This window comes from Callospermophilus lateralis, chromosome 2 (assembly GCF_048772815.1).
Source record: "Callospermophilus lateralis isolate mCalLat2 chromosome 2, mCalLat2.hap1, whole genome shotgun sequence".
Taxonomy (NCBI): domain Eukaryota; kingdom Metazoa; phylum Chordata; class Mammalia; order Rodentia; family Sciuridae; genus Callospermophilus; species Callospermophilus lateralis.
The window spans coordinates 36,259,742-36,280,854 of NC_135306.1; the positions used below are offsets into that span (position 1 = coordinate 36,259,742).

The 21,113-nt window shown below is 47.6% G+C and overlaps 1 protein-coding gene and 1 pseudogene across 2 annotated transcripts in view; one reads left to right on the forward strand and one right to left on the reverse strand.

Moving 5' to 3' along the window:
- Positions 1–18,754, forward strand: part of Tln1 (talin 1) — a 33,597-nt gene extending 14,843 nt beyond the window's left edge. For both annotated transcript variants that reach the window (XM_076845827.1, XM_076845828.1), the window contains exons 20-57: positions 480–646; positions 1,452–1,580; positions 1,749–1,865; positions 1,954–2,067; positions 2,269–2,403; positions 2,563–2,691; positions 2,983–3,085; positions 3,235–3,443; positions 3,813–3,932; positions 4,114–4,311; positions 4,509–4,648; positions 4,841–4,934; positions 5,032–5,121; positions 5,236–5,358; positions 6,891–7,034; positions 7,497–7,658; positions 7,887–8,027; positions 8,122–8,303; positions 8,498–8,630; positions 9,128–9,229; positions 9,310–9,480; positions 9,555–9,704; positions 9,811–9,912; positions 9,992–10,111; positions 10,847–10,993; positions 11,140–11,306; positions 11,474–11,657; positions 11,750–11,875; positions 11,976–12,092; positions 14,418–14,603; positions 14,723–14,830; positions 15,301–15,406; positions 15,601–15,725; positions 15,829–15,954; positions 16,682–16,744; positions 16,852–17,034; positions 17,941–18,069; positions 18,179–18,754. In XM_076845827.1, the coding sequence (XP_076701942.1) occupies positions 480–646; positions 1,452–1,580; positions 1,749–1,865; positions 1,954–2,067; positions 2,269–2,403; positions 2,563–2,691; positions 2,983–3,085; positions 3,235–3,443; positions 3,813–3,932; positions 4,114–4,311; positions 4,509–4,648; positions 4,841–4,934; positions 5,032–5,121; positions 5,236–5,358; positions 6,891–7,034; positions 7,497–7,658; positions 7,887–8,027; positions 8,122–8,303; positions 8,498–8,630; positions 9,128–9,229; positions 9,310–9,480; positions 9,555–9,704; positions 9,811–9,912; positions 9,992–10,111; positions 10,847–10,993; positions 11,140–11,306; positions 11,474–11,657; positions 11,750–11,875; positions 11,976–12,092; positions 14,418–14,603; positions 14,723–14,830; positions 15,301–15,406; positions 15,601–15,725; positions 15,829–15,954; positions 16,682–16,744; positions 16,852–17,034; positions 17,941–18,069; positions 18,179–18,304 (5,168 nt within the window). In that variant the 3' untranslated portion in view covers positions 18,305–18,754. The remainder of the gene's footprint in view (positions 1–479; positions 647–1,451; positions 1,581–1,748; positions 1,866–1,953; positions 2,068–2,268; positions 2,404–2,562; positions 2,692–2,982; positions 3,086–3,234; positions 3,444–3,812; positions 3,933–4,113; positions 4,312–4,508; positions 4,649–4,840; positions 4,935–5,031; positions 5,122–5,235; positions 5,359–6,890; positions 7,035–7,496; positions 7,659–7,886; positions 8,028–8,121; positions 8,304–8,497; positions 8,631–9,127; positions 9,230–9,309; positions 9,481–9,554; positions 9,705–9,810; positions 9,913–9,991; positions 10,112–10,846; positions 10,994–11,139; positions 11,307–11,473; positions 11,658–11,749; positions 11,876–11,975; positions 12,093–14,417; positions 14,604–14,722; positions 14,831–15,300; positions 15,407–15,600; positions 15,726–15,828; positions 15,955–16,681; positions 16,745–16,851; positions 17,035–17,940; positions 18,070–18,178) is intronic.
- LOC143390853 (prefoldin subunit 4 pseudogene) lies at positions 17,422–17,711 on the reverse strand (annotated as a pseudogene).
- Positions 18,755–21,113: the final 2,359 nt, after the last annotated feature.

The following is a 21,113-nucleotide window of genomic DNA, read 5'->3' on the forward strand; positions in this document are numbered from 1 at the left end:
CAAGATCAAAGCCAGCACCTGAAACTTAGCAAGACCCTGTGTCCAAAACAAAACAAAAAAAAAAACATTAGGGATGTAGCTCAGAGGTAAAACAACCCCGGCTGGGTTCAATCCCCAGTACCAAACAAAAGCAAAAAAAAAAAAAAAAGAAAGAGAGAGAGATAGCCTTCCCCATACTACCTGCTTAATTCCAAAAGCCTTCACAAAGAATGTCTTGTCTTCTCAAGACTGTTTCCTGAAAATAACCCATGGGAGATTGTCCTGTTCCCCATAAGAACTCACAGGGAAATCTTCCCCAAGATCCTAAGCCCAGAGAAAAAGAACTTGCTAGAAATCACTCAAAAACTTTTGCCAGTTTCTTTCCTGTCCCTAAAACCCCCCACCTACCTTGTCTTCACTGTTTTCCTTCTCCATTGTCTCCACCCACTACCCTCTCAGTGTCTCTAGCTTCCTAACCTGATTATACCCTGTTCTTTCAGGAGAGATGGTGCGACAGGCCCGTATCCTGGCCCAGGCCACCTCAGACCTGGTCAATGCCATCAAGGCTGATGCTGAGGGAGAGAGTGATCTGGAAAACTCTCGCAAGCTCCTGAGTGCTGCCAAGATCCTGGCTGATGCCACAGCCAAGATGGTGGAGGCTGCCAAGGTAAAAAGCCTTCTTGGCAGACCCCAGACTGGGCCCTGAAGAAAGTAGAAAGTAGAAAGGTTTAGATGTTCAGCTTCATCTGATGGGGAGACCCAGGAAAAATAGAAAATATAAAAGAACAAAGAATACTTAAGAAGCAAGTGTGTCCCCATTGCTGCAGGTGGCTGCAACCTATACTCCCAGCCATTGTGACTACCAGGCATCCATACCCTTTCCTCCTGTCCAGTCCAAGGTCTGCTGTTCCTACTTTTCCCTACATTGCTGCCACCACCTGCCTGGGATTCCTCTCCTTCCTGATCTCTCCTGTGGAGGTGCATGGGCCTTCAGTCCCAGGCATCTTGGCACTAGTAGCACAAAGACAAGGCATTGGGACAGAGGACCAAAATTCCTTTGGTGTCCTTTTGGAAGCTCCAAAGATTCCCAGACCTATTGAGCTCTAGAGCTTTTTGGTTTGCAGGAAGAGACAGTTCCCTGCTTAGGAATCATGAGGTCCCTACTCTAAATTGAGTCCTCACTTTTCCAAGGATCCTTGCTCACTGCACTCTCTGTAGTATTCTGGGTGCTTTAGGGAGTGGGGCAGGAAATGAGGGAAAGAAGGAACATCCCAGAGGGAATGCATATGTCCCTGAGGCTTCCTGTTGACTTTCCCAAGGTAGTTCCTATCAATAGTGATTATCTTTCAGTGTGGACAAACAGAAGTGACCTCAGGAAAACAAATGTATTTCAAATCAAGTCTAGAGGGGTCATAGCAGGGCATATTGAGGGTCCACAGGGATGCAGGGTGATGACTGTCCACTTTTCTCAGGGGGCAGCTGCCCACCCTGACAGTGAGGAGCAGCAGCAACGGCTGCGAGAGGCAGCTGAGGGGCTCCGCATGGCCACCAATGCAGCTGCACAGAATGCCATCAAAAAAAAGCTGGTACAACGCCTGGAGGTGAGGCTGAGAAGTCAACAAGAACAAGAGAGTGTGGGTGCTGTGAGAGGCTTGAACCAGAGGGATGTGCAGGAGAGTCAGTGTGTCCTTGTGGGCATAGCAGGGGCCAGGTGACCTGGGACTGGACTTGGAAATACCTGGGTTGTCCTGACTGCTCTGTCCTCACAGCACGCAGCCAAACAGGCTGCAGCCTCAGCCACACAGACCATTGCTGCAGCCCAACATGCAGCCTCCACCCCCAAGGCCTCTGCGGGTCCTCAGCCCCTGCTGGTGCAGAGCTGCAAGGTAAGTCTCCAAGAGGCACATGAGATGAGAAGAAGGGGACTTTCCCTAGTCTGTGGGGAGGTGGCACTGATGACATTTCTACCTACAGGCTGTGGCAGAACAGATTCCACTGCTGGTACAGGGTGTCCGAGGGAGCCAAGCACAACCTGACAGCCCCAGCGCTCAGCTAGCCCTCATTGCTGCCAGCCAGAGCTTCCTGCAGGCAAGGCACCCTTTCCTTCCTCTTAGACCAGGCCCTCCCCACCTTGCCAGCACCAACCTCTCCCACAATTTAAATGTTTGCTAGTTGCCTCTTTCCCAATACTGAGCTCCAGTGCTCACCATGTCCTGACCATTATTAGTCCCTACACCCAAGCTCAAAGGGAGGATGGCACACCCTATCTGCCCATCTGTTCCCTAACAGCCAGGTGGGAAGATGGTGGCAGCTGCGAAGGCCTCAGTGCCAACAATTCAGGACCAGGCTTCAGCCATGCAGCTAAGTCAGTGTGCTAAGAACCTGGGCACCGCACTGGCTGAACTCCGAACAGCTGCCCAGAAGGTATGAAAGCCACTTTTGGCTGTTGGGAAATGAGGGTAGAGTCCTGGTATAATAGGTAGTCTGTATAGTATAACCTTTAACAGGGACAGTGTGTAATCTGAGGGGTCAGTGAGACATACCCATACCTCCTACACCCCAAACCCCTTCTTATCATTGCAGGCTCAGGAAGCGTGTGGGCCTTTGGAGATGGATTCTGCACTGAGTGTGGTACAGAATCTGGAGAGAGATCTGCAGGAAGTGAAGGCAGCAGCTCGAGATGGCAAGCTTAAACCCTTACCTGGGGAGACGGTGAGTTGTTTTTTTTTTTTTTTTTGAGTGTGTGTGTGTGTGTGTGTGTGTGGTGGGGATGGAACCCAGGCCTTTGTAGCCATGCTAAGCAAGCTGTCTACCACTGAGCTACCCCCATAGCCCTGATAATGAGTATTCTTAACATCTTCTTACTCAAATCCCAAACGTCTTCCTTGCTAGCTGTGCTACAGAGCTGCCCGAAACTGTCATTTAAACTGTACCCAGGTACCTTCTCAAGTGCATTCTCCTCATTCCTCCTTCCCCTGAGCCTATTTCTCCCATCATGTGTAGATGGAGAAATGTGCCCAGGACCTTGGCAACAGCACCAAAGCAGTGAGCTCTGCCATTGCCCAGCTGCTGGGGGAGGTCGCACAGGGCAATGAGAATTATGCAGGTATGCAGGCAGAGGGCCAGGAACAGGGCATATGGTAGGGAGGTGGGGAAATGGGAGCTAGATGAGGGATGGGGCCAACAGAGGAAACCACTGGGATCAGAGCCCGCCATTGAAGGCAGTTTTTCCCTTCCCTCCTCTCGTTTCCCCAGGTATTGCTGCTCGGGATGTCGCAGGTGGGCTGCGGTCACTGGCCCAGGCTGCTAGGGGTGTAGCTGCTCTGACATCAGATCCCGCAGTGCAAGCCATTGTGCTTGACACAGCCAGTGATGTACTGGACAAGGCTAGCAGTCTCATCGAGGAAGCAAAAAAGGCAGCTGGCCACCCAGGGGATCCTGAGAGCCAGCAGCGTCTTGCCCAGGTCAGGTATTAGGAAGGGCCACTCGCTCTCTTAATAAGGTCAACCCCATCAGAACTTCATGCACACTGACGGAGGGATATCTTGGACCTGCTTATGAGAGCTTTTTCCTGGATTCTATCCTTCTTTCTTCCAATCTTGGAAAAAGTATCTCAGTAGGCTAAAGCATGGGCCTAGCTAAATACCAAGTTTAAGGAAGTTTGATCACTATCACTTGATACTCTGACCCCAGCCTATTCAGATAGAGCACCCCCTTTCCTTTTCCACTTTTGGAATCAGGAGCACTTGTTATCTCCTGTGTCTCAGGAATGGGGAAGAAGAAAACTCCTAGATTTTTCCCACTCTGGCAACCTTATTTCCTTTTCACTTCAGGTAGCTAAAGCAGTGACCCAGGCACTAAATCGCTGTGTCAGCTGCCTGCCCGGCCAACGAGATGTGGATAATGCCCTGAGAGCAGTTGGAGATGCCAGCAAGCGACTCCTGAGTGACTCGGTAAGGGGACCAAAGTGTAGGAGAACAGAAGAGTCAAGAATATTCCAAGCCTTCCCTTCTTACTGATAGACTTTTTTGATTCTGACTGCCCAGATCTCTCCCCCTTTTTTCCCCTCAGGTTTTGTGCCTACCCTCCCAACGCTCCTTTCCCATACCATTCCATTCTTCTCAAACCCTGCAGCTTCCTCCCAGCACTGGGACATTTCAAGAAGCTCAGAGCCGGTTGAATGAAGCTGCTGCTGGGCTGAATCAGGCAGCCACAGAACTGGTGCAGGCCTCCCGGGGAACCCCTCAGGACCTGGCTCGAGCTTCAGGTCGATTTGGACAAGACTTCAGTACCTTCCTAGAAGCTGGCGTGGAAATGGCAGGACAGGCCCCGGTATGAAAGCAGGGGGTCTAGTTACATGGTCTCCTTTGGGGGCCAGTTAGGAGGACTTGGGTGACCACAGAGTCTAGATGTACTCCTGGCTCCCTCCTTACCCCACTCTCTAGCAGTGCCTGAATGTCTAGAAAAGATTTTTTTCAGAGACAAATAAGATGGGACAGGAGAACATATGACCTTCTCACCTTTAACAGAGCCAGGAGGACCGGGCCCAAGTTGTATCCAACTTGAAGGGCATCTCCATGTCTTCAAGTAAACTTCTTCTGGCTGCTAAGGCCCTGTCCACAGACCCTGCTGCCCCCAACCTCAAGAGTCAACTGGCTACAGCTGCCAGGTAAGTCAGCTCTGGGAAGCCCAACCCTAGGGCATGTGAGAGAAACTGGGGAGGAGGCATTTCATGTGAGGTCCCCAGCTTAGGAACAATAAGGCAAAAGGGAGAAATAGAGACTTCCCATGTGTACAAAGGACCCAGGAATGATCACCTATTCACCCATTCACCTATTTACTCAATTTTCTGTCCCCCAAGGGCAGTGACTGATAGCATCAACCAGCTCATCACCATGTGCACTCAGCAGGCACCAGGCCAGAAGGAGTGTGATAACGCCCTGAGGGAATTGGAGGTGAGCACTTGGCTAGGGTTAGAGGCTCGAGGAGGGTGCTCTGGGTTTGGGGCTGAGGGAGGTGTCTTGTATTTCCTATCTCCTTCCACTCACACAGACAGTCCGCGAACTCCTGGAGAATCCAGTCCAGCCCATCAATGATATGTCCTACTTTGGCTGCCTGGACAGTGTCATGGAGAACTCAAAGGTAAATGCAGCTGGGAGCCCAGGAGGAACGAGGCTAGGAACATGGTACCAACTGGATGCTGCCCTACTGCTCAGATGACACCATCAAACTCTCCTGATATTCTCTGTTCCTCAGGTGCTGGGTGAGGCCATGACTGGCATCTCCCAAAATGCCAAGAATGGAAACCTGCCAGAATTTGGGGAGGCCATTGCCACAGCTTCCAAGGCCCTCTGTGGCTTCACCGAAGCAGCTGCACAGGTTATTTCCTTGAAACAGGTTCTGGGAATAATTCCTACTTTCCTTGCCCCGTCTCCCCTCACATGTACATAAATCAAGAAGTTTGTGTCTACAAAGCCAACTCTTTAAAATCTGAGTTTAAGATAAAGGTCTATCAACAACTAAAATATATTTTTAAAATATTAAAAAAGAAAGAAAGAAAAGAAAAGAAAAAAGAAATCTGGGTTTCCCCCTCCTGAAGGGGGGAGATACTCAACAGCAGTTGTTGAATAGCAACAATTCTGATTGCTGTAAACCTTGAGCTGTAGTTATGATCACACTGTCCATCTGTGAGGTTGCTTTGTTGTTTTGTTTTGCTTATTATTAGTGGGGATGGGGGGGCTAGAGATTACAGTCAGGGCCTCGTGAATGCTAGCAAGTGCTATACCACTGAACCACACTCTCTGCCCAAGTGAAGTCTTTTTTTATTAAAATAGTATCAGAAACAACATCTGTAGTCACTTGAGTTACCATTTAACTTTAACATTTTCTACATTATCAAGTAGCTTGGAGAGTGTTTTACTTTAATGCATTGACCCTTAAACTAGCTGGAGAGTCCTTCTTAGACTTGTGTCTCCCTGCAAGCCCACCATCTACTCCCCCAAACTCCACCTCCCATTGTCCTATTATTTTGGATACCCAGCTCTGTGTATCTTAGCTTTTGAAAATCTTTTTGTTTTTGTTTCTTCATTTCTTTCTGATAAACATAAACAGGAAAAAGCAAAGCTTTCATGTACTGATGGAGGTATGAATCAAAAAAACTTTTTTATATCCAGTATATCCCCATCCCTTCCTGTTTTTCAAATATCTGAAGCTTAGAGATGCCATCAGTGTTAATTAACTTAAGAACCTTCATAGTTTTGTCTTTAAAGAGACTTTGCCTATATGTGTGGGATCGGGGGATAAGAGAGAGAAACTTTTTCACCATTACTCACAGTAAGCTATACTTTTCACTGTAGGACCCAACACACACATACATACACACACCTCTAAACAGATAATCATTAAAATTCTTTGTATGTGTTTTTTATTGTTGGCTTTTTTTTTTTTTTTTTTTTTTTTTTTGGCATTGGAGATTAAACTCAGGGACCCTTGGCCACTGAGCCACATCCCCAGCCCTATTTTGTATTTTATTTAGAACAGGGTCTCACTGAGTTGTAAGCACCTCACTTTTGCTGAGGCTGGCTTTGAACTTGTGGTCCTCCTGCCTCAGCCTCCAGAGCCACTGGGATTACAGGCATGTACCACAGTGCCTGGCTATTGTTAGCTTTTTTTTTTAATTACTTTTTTAATCTTCTGAAAATTTTAAAAAATATTTAGCAAAACAGGAGTTTGGTGTTTTTTGTTTTTTGGTTGTTTTTTTTTTACAGTGTAACCACTGTTCATTTTTATATTTCCACTTATGTAGAACTCAGAAAAATAAACCCTATTCTCTAAACTTACTCCTCTTTCCTTCTGTCCCTACTTTCACTAATCATTTCTGACCTGCAATCTTTATTCCTCACCCTCTTTAGGCAGCATATCTGGTTGGCGTCTCTGACCCTAACAGCCAAGCTGGACAGCAAGGACTGGTGGAACCCACACAGTTTGCCAGGGCAAACCAAGCAATTCAGATGGCCTGTCAGAGTTTGGGGGAGCCTGGCTGTACCCAGGCCCAGGTAACACAAGGGAGCAGGTACCATGGGCAAGTCTGGGAAAGAGCAGTCTGGACTTCAAGGGGAGAGAGGGAGAGGAAGCATAAGTGGGGAGGAGAGGGGAGGGACCCATCTCTAACCTTCCGCACAGAGCTTCTCCTTGGGTAATGTCTTCTCTCATATTTCTCATCATTCTTCTAGCTAAATTCACAACTTCCTTACAGATGATTGAGATTATTCTCCCAGTTGCCCTATTTTGGTTTTTCTCCATTAAAGTATCTGTCTTTCATCTTCTCCTCCCTACTGCCTCAGTTCATCTTTAGGTATCTCTGTTTCCAATCTCGACTTATCTGATGACTGTGTCTTTCCTATTTAGACATCCAAGAACATTGTTCTCCATCCTCCAACCTTAAAATGGCTTCTCCTTTGGTATGTGCACTTCTCTCCTGCCCTTGTCATGAGTTTTCCATATCTCTGTCTTCTCAGGTGCTCTCTGCAGCCACCATTGTGGCCAAACACACCTCTGCGCTGTGTAACAGCTGCCGCCTGGCTTCTGCCCGTACAGCCAATCCTACCGCCAAACGCCAGTTTGTACAATCAGCCAAGGAGGTGGCCAATAGCACAGCCAATCTTGTCAAGACCATCAAGGTTTCCAGTGATTGAATTTTATCATCTCCCTGATCTGCCCTGGTTTCTCCCCCTCAGTCTCCCACTCATTCTCTGAGGCCTTCTGCCAGATCCTCTAACTAAGCCTAAGCCCTTTCCTATTCCAGTGGCTACTGCCAGTCTCCTAATATTTTAAGCTCTGGAGGGAGGTATGGGCTTCACTTTCTATGTCTACAAACTGAATCCTCAGGACCTTCCTGTCATTTCCAGGCATTAGATGGGGCCTTTACAGAAGAGAACCGTGCCCAGTGTAGGGCAGCAACAGCCCCTCTGCTGGAGGCTGTGGACAATCTGAGTGCCTTTGCATCAAACCCTGAGTTCTCCAGCATCCCTGCCCAGATCAGCCCTGAGGTGAGACAAAGTGAAGAGAGAACTGACAGACCTAACATGTCACCTCATCTTCTGGGGTACTGTGAGACTAATCTCTCTGCTCCCCTCTCCCTAGGGCCGGGCTGCCATGGAGCCCATTGTGATCTCTGCCAAGACAATGTTGGAGAGTGCTGGGGGACTCATCCAGACAGCCCGGGCCCTTGCAGTCAATCCTCGGGACCCCCCACGCTGGTCAGTGCTGGCCGGCCACTCCCGAACTGTCTCAGACTCCATCAAGAAGCTTATTACAAGCATGAGGTACTGTGAGGTGCAGAACTGGTGCGGCTGGGGGACAAACATGGCAGAATGGAGGAGGTGGGCACTTAGATACAGTTAGATGGAGTAGGGTTGAATGACACCTTTTACTCCAAATTTGGGGAATTCATGGAGGAGATAGACTAGCCCTGTTTAAGGGAGATGTTCTTGGTATGGAACCTGTGATGCATCTACAGGGACAAGGCCCCAGGGCAGCTGGAATGTGAGACGGCCATTGCAGCTCTGAACAGCTGTCTACGGGACTTAGACCAGGCTTCCCTTGCTGCAGTCAGCCAGCAGCTTGCTCCTCGTGAAGGAATCTCTCAAGAGGTAAGGGGAAAGTTTACATGAAAAGGAAGACATCAGACTCCAGGAAGATAGGGAGTCAGAGATTGGGCTTCACAAAGACATCAAAGAGCTGAAACATGTCCAGCAGGATTAGGAAGTTCTGTATGGGAAGAAGAGTGGGGCCAGGGCGTAGCTCAGGGGTTGAGTATGTGCTTATTGTGCATAATGCCCTGGGTTCAGCCTCCAGTACCACAAAAAAATGTTGGAAGCCAAGCATGGTGGTTCACACCTGAGACAGAAGGATCACCAAGTTCAAGGCCAGCCTCAGTGGCTTATCTAAACCTAAGCAACTTAGCAAGATCCTATCTCAAAATAAAAATTTTAAAAAAGGGTTGGGGTTGTGGTTCTGTGGTTAAGTACCCTTGGGTTCAATCCCTGGTACCAAAAAAAAAAAAAAATAGTTGGAAGAGTAGGGTTCTGTGCACCACAGGATCCTACAACAGGTCACAATCAGAGCTGATATACACTTGCTTCCCCAGGCCTTGCACACCCAGATGCTCACTGCAGTGCAGGAGATATCCCATCTTATCGAGCCACTGGCCAGTGCGGCCAGAGCTGAAGCCTCCCAGCTGGGACACAAGGTACCTAGGAAGATCTGTGAGGAGTCCTGGTGGGGAAGGTAAGAGAGAGTACTTGACCCCATTCTAACCCCTTGCCTCAGGTGTCCCAGATGGCCCAATACTTTGAGCCACTCACCCTGGCTGCAGTGGGTGCTGCCTCCAAGACTCTGAGCCACCCGCAGCAGATGGCGCTTCTGGACCAGACTAAAACCTTGGCAGAGTCTGCCCTTCAGTTGCTGTACACTGCCAAGGAGGCTGGTGGTAACCCCAAGGTAGTGAGGGGGAGGGAGAGTGGGAAGAGCAGGAATAATAGGGTTCCCTTCCACTAACTCACTGTGCCCCACAGCAAGCAGCTCACACCCAGGAAGCCCTGGAGGAAGCTGTGCAGATGATGACAGAGGCTGTAGAGGACCTAACAACCACCCTGAATGAGGCAGCCAGCGCTGCAGGGGTTGTTGGCGGCATGGTGGACTCCATTACTCAGGCCATCAACCAGGTTAGACTCCTGGGTCCCTGTGGGTATGGAGGTTATCCTGGCCTGGGACCTTGAGCAGTGCCAGAGACCCTGATAATCTTCCCCCTTGCCCCACTCCCCCACTCAGCTAGATGAAGGACCAATGGGTGAACCAGAAGGTTCCTTCGTGGATTACCAAACAACTATGGTGCGGACAGCCAAGGCCATTGCAGTCACTGTTCAGGAGATGGTGAGTTTAGGAGATTGTAAATGGACTGCCCTTGGAGAGTTGAGTTTAGATAGAACATGACTTTTTCTGTTATCATTAGGTAACCAAGTCAAACACCAGTCCTGAGGAGCTAGGCCCTCTGGCCAACCAGCTGACCAGTGACTATGGCCGGCTGGCCTTGCAGGCCAAGCCTGCAGCTGTGGCTGCTGAAAATGAAGAGGTAAACATGGAGGCAGCTCTGACCTTCCCTGACCCCCTCACAGGAAATCCCTGGGGCATGCCCTTTGTTCCCATCTGTCAGCCTCTAGGGTTGTCCCACTGACTTTATCTAATCTGGTAGAAAAGGGAACATGCCCTCAGGGCCCCTCTACTAAAGAGTGATCAGGGCTCTACATAGGGACAGAGGAGATCAAAGCCTTCAGTCACAAGAATAAAGGAGATAGCTCAAGTTCTAAGGACTTCTCAGCCCTGCCTCTCTTGCCTCTGCCAACCCTCTGCTTCTCTTCTACAAGTCTATACTGGCACTATCCCTTCTTAGCTCTTCCTTGTTGTAAACTCATGGCGCTCATCCTTCCCTAAGCTCCTGGCTTTCCAAGAAAGCAAGTAATTGGATCTTACCCGGACACACCTAATCCCCAACCCCAGACCTACCACAGTCCCATACAGGCCAAATTGTAATCCACAGCCCTCTGGTCCAACCCCTCAAGTACAAAGTGCTTCTCTCCTCCTCCTCACTGTGCTTAACACAACCTCACCAGTTGGTGCCTACATGCTATTGTTTTCCATGTGTACGAGGTGACCTCCGCTTAAAGGACATGAAACCAGAAGAGTGTGCTGGCAGCTTTTCTCCACAATTCCATTAGTCAGTGATCCTAATATCCTTGGTTACTCTTCTAAATACTGTGAAGGTGCCCTAAGTGCCCCTTGTAAAATCCATCTTTCCCCCTGCTCACAGATAGGTGCCCACATCAAGCACCGAGTACAGGAGCTGGGCCATGGCTGTGCTGCTCTGGTCACCAAGGCAGGTGCCCTGCAGTGCAGCCCCAGTGATGCCTACACCAAGAAAGAACTCATTGAGTGTGCCCGGAGAGTGTCTGAGAAGGTGACCATGGGCTGCAGGGCTGGCTCCCCAACCTGAGGTCTTTTCCACACTCCTCTGGCCTTCCCAGCCCTTTCCTTTTGTTTCTTCTTCCAAGCATGGATGACCTTTCCCTTATACGTGGCACCATGTAACTTTCCCTATCCCAGGTCTCCCATGTCCTGGCTGCACTCCAGGCTGGGAATCGTGGCACCCAGGCCTGCATCACAGCAGCCAGTGCTGTGTCTGGTATTATCGCCGACCTCGACACCACCATCATGTTTGCTACTGCTGGCACGCTCAACCGTGAGGGTGCTGAAACTTTTGCTGACCATCGGTGAGGAGGGAACTGGCCTGAGGGAAGCACCCAGGTTGGGACATAGGGCCAGAAAAAGGCAGGATATCATTAGCTTGTTTGGGAACAAACCTAGTCTGGGAACTCTGGGTCAGCTCAAGTGGGCAGTCAGATCTGAGAAGAGCTGACTAGGCTGGACCCTTCCTCAGGGAGGGCATTCTGAAGACTGCAAAGGTGCTGGTGGAGGATACCAAGGTCCTGGTGCAGAATGCAGCCGGGAGCCAGGAAAAGTTGGCACAGGCTGCCCAGTCTTCTGTTGCCACCATCACCCGCCTTGCTGATGTGGTCAAGCTTGGTGCAGCCAGCTTGGGAGCTGAGGACCCTGAGACCCAGGTATCTACACCTGATATCCCTAATTCTGGCTAGAACTACTTCCTGCTCCTCTTCCTTCTCCCATAGACCAGAGCCACCTCTCTTTTACACAGGTGGTGCTGATCAATGCAGTGAAGGATGTAGCCAAGGCCCTGGGAGACCTCATCAGTGCAACAAAGGCTGCAGCTGGCAAAGTTGGGGATGATCCTGCAGTGTGGCAGCTGAAGAATTCTGCCAAGGTTGAAGGGAATGAGGAGCACTATCAGGATGGGGGTGATTAATGCACTTCTTCCTGTTATTTTAAAGTGATCCCCTCCCCCCACTCTTTGATGCTCTTAGGTGATGGTGACCAATGTGACATCACTGCTCAAGACAGTGAAAGCTGTGGAAGATGAAGCCACCAAAGGCACCCGGGCCCTGGAGGCAACCACAGAACACATACGGCAGGAACTGGCGGTGAGCACAAGAAGTCTGGGCATCACAAACTAGGGTCAGAGAGAGGGAACATGATAGACTGTAAACACGTACCTCACATTCACAAATATAGTTAAAACATTCTTATTGCCAAACTTCTTGTCTTTCCCTTCTTATTGATTCCTTAGCATTTGATAGCTATTTGCTTTCACCACCATCTTCCCATTTTCTCCATTCTCCACAGGCCTCTTAGTTGCTACATTCAGTGATCTCTTTTTGATCTTTATTCTCTTCAAACATTTCCATAGTATTTGACTCTGTTAATAAACATCTCTTTGAAATTCTCTCTGCTTTTGGCTTTCTTGATACTGGCTTTTCTCTTGCTGCTTAAACGTCATTTTAGTAGCCATCATTGGATCACCTTCAACCTAGTAAATGCAGAGGCCTTTCCAGAATTGTAAAAAATAGCCTTTTTTCTCTATTCCAATCTTGGGTGAGTTTAATCATTTTCATTTTCATTCTTTAAGCTGACTTCCTGTTCTTTGTTCATCTCAACTACCTGTTTGATATCACCACCTGGATGCAGTGCCTCCATGCAGTTCTTTTTTTTTTTTTTTTTAATTTTTTAATATTTATATTTTTAGTTTTCGGCGGACACAACATCTTTATTTTATTTTTTATATGGTGCTGAGGATCGAACCCGGGCCGCACGCATGCCAGGCAAGCGCGCTACTGCTTGAGCCACATCCCCACCCCGCCTCCATGCAGTTCTGCCTCAAGGCCACCTCTATAAACAGTGGTCATAACCTTAAATCATGAAGAGTTCTCAAACATCCTTGATTTCCAACTTATTCACCACATCCAGGCCATTGCAAAACCCTTCCACTCCTCTTCTCTAGTCCCTTTTCCTTTCTAGCTTTCTCTACCACCATCCCCCTGCAGTACTGGGGATAGAATTCAAGGGTACTTTATCGCTAAATCCCTAGCTATATAAACAAATACATATATATTAGTTGTAGTTGGACACAATACCTTTATTTTATTTATTTTTATGTGGTGCTGAGGATCAAACCCAGGGCCTTGCATATGCTAGGTGAGCACTGAGCCACAACCTCAGCCCAATCCCTAGCCCTTTTAATTTTTATTTTGAAACAAGGTCTTGATATTATCAAGTTGTTGAGGCTGGCCTTGAACTTGATCCTCCTGCCTGTGCCTCTCTAGTCACTGGGATTGTAGGTATGCACCAGCACTGCTTTCATGCCCTTTTCCTTTCATTCCTCCCCTCTAGCCCCATTGTCTGCCCTCTTGTTCAGACTTTCATTTTCTCTCCTTCACTTTGCCTGTTGTACCAGTCTTCTCCCTGCTTTCAGCCTCTACCACTTTCCTGTCTCCTCATCTTTCTGATGCTCTGTTTTCACCAGATATCCAAATTGAAACTCTCAACTTTCTGCCTTCCAAACCTAGTCCTTTCCTAGTCTTCTCCAACCCAGTAAATGGAAATTTTGAATAACTCATTTTCTAAAGCTAGAAACCCAGCTTTAACATCTAAAAATCTTTCATTCTCTTTATCTAAGTTCATTAGCAATTCTTGTTAGTTCTCCCTCCAGATAGATCTCACTTTGTCTCTTCCCCATCTCTTCTACCACCCCTGCCTTGTCCAGATCATCAACAGTCCTTAGCCGAATTCATGCAATAGTATCTATCTGATCTCCACATTTCAGCACTTGCCCCTCCAATCTATTCTTTCTATAGTAGCCCAAATTATCTTTTAAATTTTTAAATTAGCGCTGGTGATAGAGCTTAATGGTAGAGTGCTTGCCTAGCATGCTTGAGATCCTGGGTTCAATCCTGACCTTAAATAAGATTATGTTACTTCACTGCTTAAAACCCACTACTGTTGGGCCTCTGCCAACATCCCACTCTTCTGCTTCCTGTGCCCCTATTCCTCTGGACTCTTATCAGTTCTAAGAGCATGCCAGGCTCTTGCCAGCTGTAGGCTTTTCTACTTGCTTTGCTCTGACTTTTTTTTTTTCTTTGTTTCTTTGTTTTTTCAGTGCTAGGAGTTGTACCCAGAGCCTTGTAGATGCTAAGCACATGCTTTTCCACTGAGCTACGTCCCCAGCCAGAAGCCTCTATTTTCATTTCAAACAAACTCTCCCCCAGTCACTTCATTAGAAACATCAGTCAGCTGCCTTCAATTCCATTAGCTATGTACAAATGTCCACAAGGACTTAACCTCCAATAAATACTCAAGGAATGTTTGCTGAACAATCACAGATGATTGAGCAAATCACATGAGCATAGAGTATGACATTGTCTTACAGTCTCAGTCACTGTAAAATCTTTCTTCTTATTCTGCTCCAACAGGTTTTCTGTTCCCCAGAGCCACCTGCCAAGACCTCTACCCCAGAAGATTTCATCAGAATGACCAAGGGTATTACCATGGCAACAGCCAAAGCTGTTGCTGCTGGCAATTCTTGTCGACAGGAAGATGTCATTGCTACAGCCAATCTGAGCCGTCGTGCTATTGCAGATATGCTTCGGGCTTGCAAGGTAGGAATGCTAATAGTGAGGTAGCCTTGGGGAAGAATATGAGGGCCATAAAACTGCAGGGACTTGGGAGGCCTGGAGATCTATGGAATCCTAAAGCTAATATATTACTCTGGGGACAGGAAGCAGCTTATCACCCAGAAGTAGCCCCTGATGTACGGCTTCGGGCCCTGCACTATGGCCGAGAATGTGCCAATGGCTACCTGGAATTGCTGGACCATGTGCTGCTGGTAAGGAGGGCATTGTTTGCTCATCATCCCAGCCTCCCTGAATACATAGTCTTCTTCCCACAAGGCTCAAACCCAACTCTTATTTTTTCTTTAAATTCCCTCCATACTCTGCCATCTATTTCCCAAATCCATTCTTGTTTCCAAAACTCCCTTTCTCTGGGGCCCTATCATTCTTATTGTCTTTGTTTCTCCCTCTTACTTCCTCTTCTTCCTCTTGTCTCTTCCCACCTTCATCATCTGTCTTTTTATTTCATCATTCTCCTTGCTGCTTCTTGTCAGCCGGTAAGTGACAAAGCCCTGCTCCTCACCATGTGTGCAGCATGATGCACGGAGTATACTTGGATAGGCAGCATGATGTTTGAGGGCTGTGCTGTGGAATGCTTAGGGATGGGGTGGTGGCATGGTCTGCCCTGCTTCATAGATCAGAGTGGAATCTAAGATGTTTTACTTTTTGTTTCCTGCCCCCTCAGACCTTGCAGAAGCCAAACCCAGAACTGAAGCAGCAATTGACAGGACACTCAAAACGGGTGGCTGGTTCAGTCACTGAGCTCATACAGGCTGCTGAGGCCATGAAGGGTGAGAAATGACCAGGGACTGGGAGGGGGGAGGGGAAAGCCTTACAATGGTATGATCTCTGCTTCCTGGTTAGATATCTCTGAGCTAACATAGTCCCCACAGGTGCCAGGACCTAGTGGTACTAACCAAGTTTTCCAGTGCTTCTGACCCCCCTGCTCTACCTTAGCCTCCTCCTTTCCCCTTCATCCCATCAGGAACAGAGTGGGTAGACCCTGAGGATCCCACAGTCATTGCTGAAAATGAGCTCCTGGGAGCGGCAGCTGCCATTGAGGCTGCAGCCAAAAAGCTAGAGCAGCTGAAGCCCCGGGCCAAACCCAAGGTCAGTGCTTTCCCCTCCCCACACCCCTCCAATGGCAGAAAGTCCCCACCTTTGGTCTCCTGAATTTTTGTCTCTGCCTGCAACTTATATGTCTTTGTTGTAGGAGGCAGATGAGTCCTTGAACTTTGAGGAACAGATATTAGAAGCTGCCAAGTCCATCGCAGCAGCTACCAGTGCACTGGTAAAGGCCGCATCAGCTGCCCAGAGAGAACTGGTCGCCCAAGGAAAGGTAAATACTTAAAATATTAATACCCAGAATCCAGGTGCAGTGGTGCACACCTAGAATCCAGGCTGTTTGGGAGACTGAGGTGGGAGAATCGTAATTTCAAGGCCTGAGCAATTTAGGGAGACCCTGTCTGAAAATAAAAAAAAGTCCAGCAGATCTGGAGGGTGAAGCAGGAGGAGAGCAAAATCAAAGCCAGCCTCAGCAACAGCAAGGTGCTAAACTTCTCGGTGAGACCCTCTCTCTAAATAAAATACAAAATGGGCCTGGGGAATATGGTTCAGTGGTTGAGTGCCCCCCTGACTTCAAACCCTGGTACCAAAAAAAAAATCCCCCCAAAAAACAAAATAGGGCTGGGGCTGTAGCTCAGTGATAGAGTGCTTGCCTAGCACATGTGAGGGCATTGGGTTCAATCCTCAGCACCACCACATAAAAATAAATAAATAAATAATAAAGGTATTGTGTCCCTCTACAGCTAAAAAAAAATAGGGCTGGGGATGTGGCTCAGTTGAATGCCCCTGCATTTGATTCCTAGTATCCAATAAATGAATAAATAAATAAATAGCTGGCTCAGTAGTAGAAGGCCCCTTGACTAAATCCTTGGTACACTTGGTACCACAAATAATAATAATGAGAGCAGGGAGACAGCTTTGTCATTCACACCATATTCTTACCTGAGAGGCTTGACATAAGGAGAGCACAGGTCTAACGGGCACTCCTTCTTCCTCCACAGGTGGGCGCCATTCCAGCCAATGCACTGGACGATGGGCAGTGGTCCCAGGGTCTTATTTCTGCTGTGAGTATACTACACATTCTGGGTCTCAAGTTGGGGAGGCATAAAAGGCTGGAGGAGGGATGGACCAGGGCAAGAGGCATATTTTCATCTAACTCTCCCTGCTGTAGGCCCGGATGGTGGCAGCAGCCACCAACAATCTGTGCGAGGCAGCCAATGCAGCTGTCCAAGGCCATGCCAGCCAGGAGAAGCTCATCTCCTCTGCCAAACAGGTAGCAGCCTCCACAGCCCAACTCCTTGTGGCCTGCAAGGTCAAGGCTGACCAGGACTCTGAGGCAATGAAGCGGCTTCAGGTGAGGAATTCTGACCATCCCATTGTTCCTTGGGTTATACTTCATTCAACTGTCACTCCTGAGATGCTGAGACATACATTTTTTTTTTTTTTTTTTTTTTTGGTGCTGGGGATCGAACCCAGGGCCTTGTGCATGCAATGCAAGCACTCTACCAACTAAGCTATATCCCCAGCCCTTAACCGATTTTAATAACGTGACATAAAGCCCCTAAGATTAATATAACAGTTATGCAAAATACATTTTCAAGTATATAAAATAAATAAGCACGACATGTGAAAATAGGCAAGTTTCCATTAAATAAATGAAAAGTTTAAAAAGAGAAAGTTTTCCTTTTTTCATTTTAAAAAATATTCAAGTTTAATTAAACAAATAAAGTATTATAAAATGTTAACTTTCATCAGCTTCAAGATTTATGTTGCTGCCAAATTTTGCATATAACTGAACTTTCAAATCTGCTAACACCCACTGAATTGATTCCACTCTGGATTCTAAGGCATCAAGTTCTTCTTGCAAATTTTTCTTTGCTTCCTCTAACATTTCCTGTGTTTCCTCTTGATGATGGCTAATGAAAACATCCCCAGTTTGATAAGGTATCATTAAGCAGTCATTATCTGCAAACATCTTGGCCCTGTGTCCCTCAGGTGTCATCACAGGCATCTTCTAAATTTTGGAGTAGTTTCTTTTTTACTTCTATTTCTTCCTTTAGCTTTTTGTATTCTATTTGTATTCCGGGCAAATTTGTTTTTCTTTTGCTGATCTTCAAAAGTAACATTGATATCTTCTGCAGCTGCCTTCTTCATGGTGGCTGCCATCTTGGGGCTGCTGAGATGTACATTTCTATGAGGAAATTAGGGACTCTCAGCTGGGCTCCTGAGTTCTAACTCATGCTGCTTTCTCCATGCTCAGGCTGCAGGCAATGCAGTGAAGCGAGCCTCAGATAATCTGGTGAAGGCAGCCCAAAAGGCTGCAGCCTTTGAAGACCAGGAGAATGAGACGGTGGTGGTGAAGGAGAAGATGGTTGGGGGTATTGCCCAGGTGAGCCACTCTCAGGCAGGAGGGTAGTTCTGTTGCTCACACTGCCCCACCCATGCTCTGCCCCTAATGAAAATACTGACCAAACCGATCTTGGCCTTGTGTCCCTCAGATCATTGCAGCGCAAGAAGAGATGCTCCGGAAGGAAAGAGAGCTGGAGGAGGCTCGGAAGAAGCTGGCCCAGATCCGGCAGCAGCAGTACAAGTTCCTACCTTCAGAGCTTCGAGATGAGCACTAAGGGATGCCACTTCTATTTATGCAGACCCAGCCCAGAGACTGTGCCTGCCACAACCAAAGCCTTCTGGGCTGTCAGGGCCCAACCTGCCCAACCCCAGCACTCCCCAAAGTGCCTGCCAAACCCCGGGCCTGGCCCTGCCCAGTCCCACTGCACATCCCCTGCCCCTATCCTGATTCCAAGTGCCTTCATGCCCTGGGGCCCCTAAGTGCCTACCCCTTCCCAGAGTATTAACGCTCCAAGAGTATTATTAACGCTGCTGTACCTCAGTCTGAACCTGCCAGGGCTCCAGCCCGTTCCACCCTGCCAGCAGCTTCCAGCCAGTCCCCACAGCCTCATCAGCTCAGCTCATCTTTTTTGATACTATCTATCCCCAACCCCAGCCACCTATGGGGCTGCAGGGTTGTTAACCCCCAACAGGTCATGCTCCAATAAAGATATTCTACCTACAAATCCCTGCTTGGCTTCTTGAAGAGATATAACATTTATTCCTGGACAGCAGGGAAGAGCAAGGGACTGAGTTCTGTCACCCAGCTTGATCTGGATCAAAGTAGGAGTTGGGAGAGACAGGAGCATCTGCCCCCTCAGACCTCTTCCTCCTTTTTGCACTCAAATCCCTAAAGTCATCCTAGTTAGGAAGCTGTGCCTCAGAAGTCACTTTCCTGTTGTCTCCATTTCATTGGCCAGTGCCTGAGCTTCACCAAGTGTTGTCTTCTGTCACTAGGATAACAGCTGCCACTGCTCTTTGTGGCTACCAGGATACTTTGTTCTTCGTAACTACTTAAAGAGTATATGACAGGTCTAATCCCTCACCAAATTGAATTTTCAAAGCATCTTTGCTAAAAATAAGCAGCCTATAAAATATGTGTCTGAGCCTAAAAGAACTGTGGTTACAGAATTGGTTAAAACCTGAGGCTGTCTGGGTGGTACTACTATTAAGTGGGATGGGGAGATTCCAATATAGAATTATGCTAAAACTGGGCTGGAGATGTGGCTCAAGCTGTAGCACACTCGCCTGGCACGTGCGCAGCACTGGGTTCGATCCTCAGCACCACATACAAATAAAGATGTTTGTGTCCACCGAAAACTAAAAAATAAATATTAAAAAATTCTCTCTTAAAAAAAAAAAGAATCATGCTAAAAGGAAAGAGGGTGGAACTTGGCCCAAGTGTGAGACTTTTCTAGTTGGAGGGGAACAGCACCCCTAGTGGCTAGCTAATTGTGGTCGCCCTGCTCCAGCTGCTTGCCTCATCTGAAGGTTCCATGAGGAGATATGTCAAGGAGGTAAATGATGTGTGCTTCCATGATTCCACTTCCTTGTACACTCACACCCCTGGGCCCATACTGCATGGGCCCTCTGGCAATCCTCTTGGTTAGCCACTATTTTCATGTATGATTTTTAGCCAATCCCACTGCCAGGCATATTATTTCCACAATACTTCTCCCTCGAAATAGAACACAAACATAGCCTAATACCATCTACTCCCCTGCATTAGAGTAAGTTTAAAGTGGATGCAAATACTTTGCCCTCCCCAGGGCAGTCCAACTTCCTACCGACACCCATGTCACCTGTGATTCATTCATTCAATATTTACTAAGCCATGCCCATGCTAAGCACTGGAAAACTGAGATGCATTATCACTTCTCTGACGCACAGACTGGCAATTCCAGTACATACTGCTGTGGTCCCTGAACCCCAGATTCAGTGTCATAGCATCGTGAGTTAAGGACCTTGGAGATCAAATCCCTTCTACAACCTCCCTGACAAGTGACAATCCAAGAATCTGAACTGCAGCTATGAACCAGAACAACTGCTTACTCCTGGTGCTACTTCCCTGTCATGTCCTCAGGAACTGTGTCCACTCACGTTCCTGTCACTGGTGATAGCCTAGGAGACTTCTGGGGAGAGGTTATAATATCCATTAGACCAGTAGGTCTTCAAATATGGCCCTCAGACCACTGGGGATCCCTAAGACCCTTTCAGGGTCCAGAAGTCAAAATTATTTTCATAATAATAATATATTAATTTTCTTTGTCACATTGTCAACATTTGCACTGACAAGGTAAAAAATATCTTAGCACAAATCAAGGCAGTGCCCAAAACTGTACTAATAGTTGTATTTTTCAGCACCGTGCATTAGCAATTTAAGAAATAGGCCAGGCACAGTGATCCCTGTAATTCCAGCGTCCTGGGAGGCTGAGGCAGGAGGATCTCAAGTTCAGAACCAGCCTCAGCAACTTGGTGAGACCCTGAGCAACTCAGCAAGACCCTGTCTCTAAATAAAATATAAAAAGAGTGGGGGATGTGGCTAAGTGGTTAAGCACCCCTGGGTGGTTCAGTGTTTAAGTACCCCTTGGTTTGATCCCTGGTACCAAAACAAGGAAGGAAGGAAGGAAGGAAAGAAGGAAGGAGGGAAGGAGGGAGGGAAGGAAGGAGAGAGGGAAGAAGGGAAGAAGGGAGGGAGGAAAGGAGGGAAGGAAGGGAGGGAGGGAGGGAGAAAAGCCAGCTTCACTTAAGAATATCCTTGATTTCTTGATGAAGCCAGGAGAGGCCAGGAAGGAAGGAAGAAAGGAAGGAAGGAGAAAGAAGGAAGGAGGGAAGAAAAGCCAGCTTCACTTAAGAATATTGTTGATTTCTCGATGAAGCCAGGAGAGGCCAGGCTTGACAATTTAGACCCTGTCTCAATAAAAATAAAGGACTGGAGATATATATAGTTCAGTGGTAAAGTGGTCCTGGATTTAATATCAATATAAAAATAATACAATATATATGTACATACACATGTATATACTTGATGAAATAGTAGAAAAT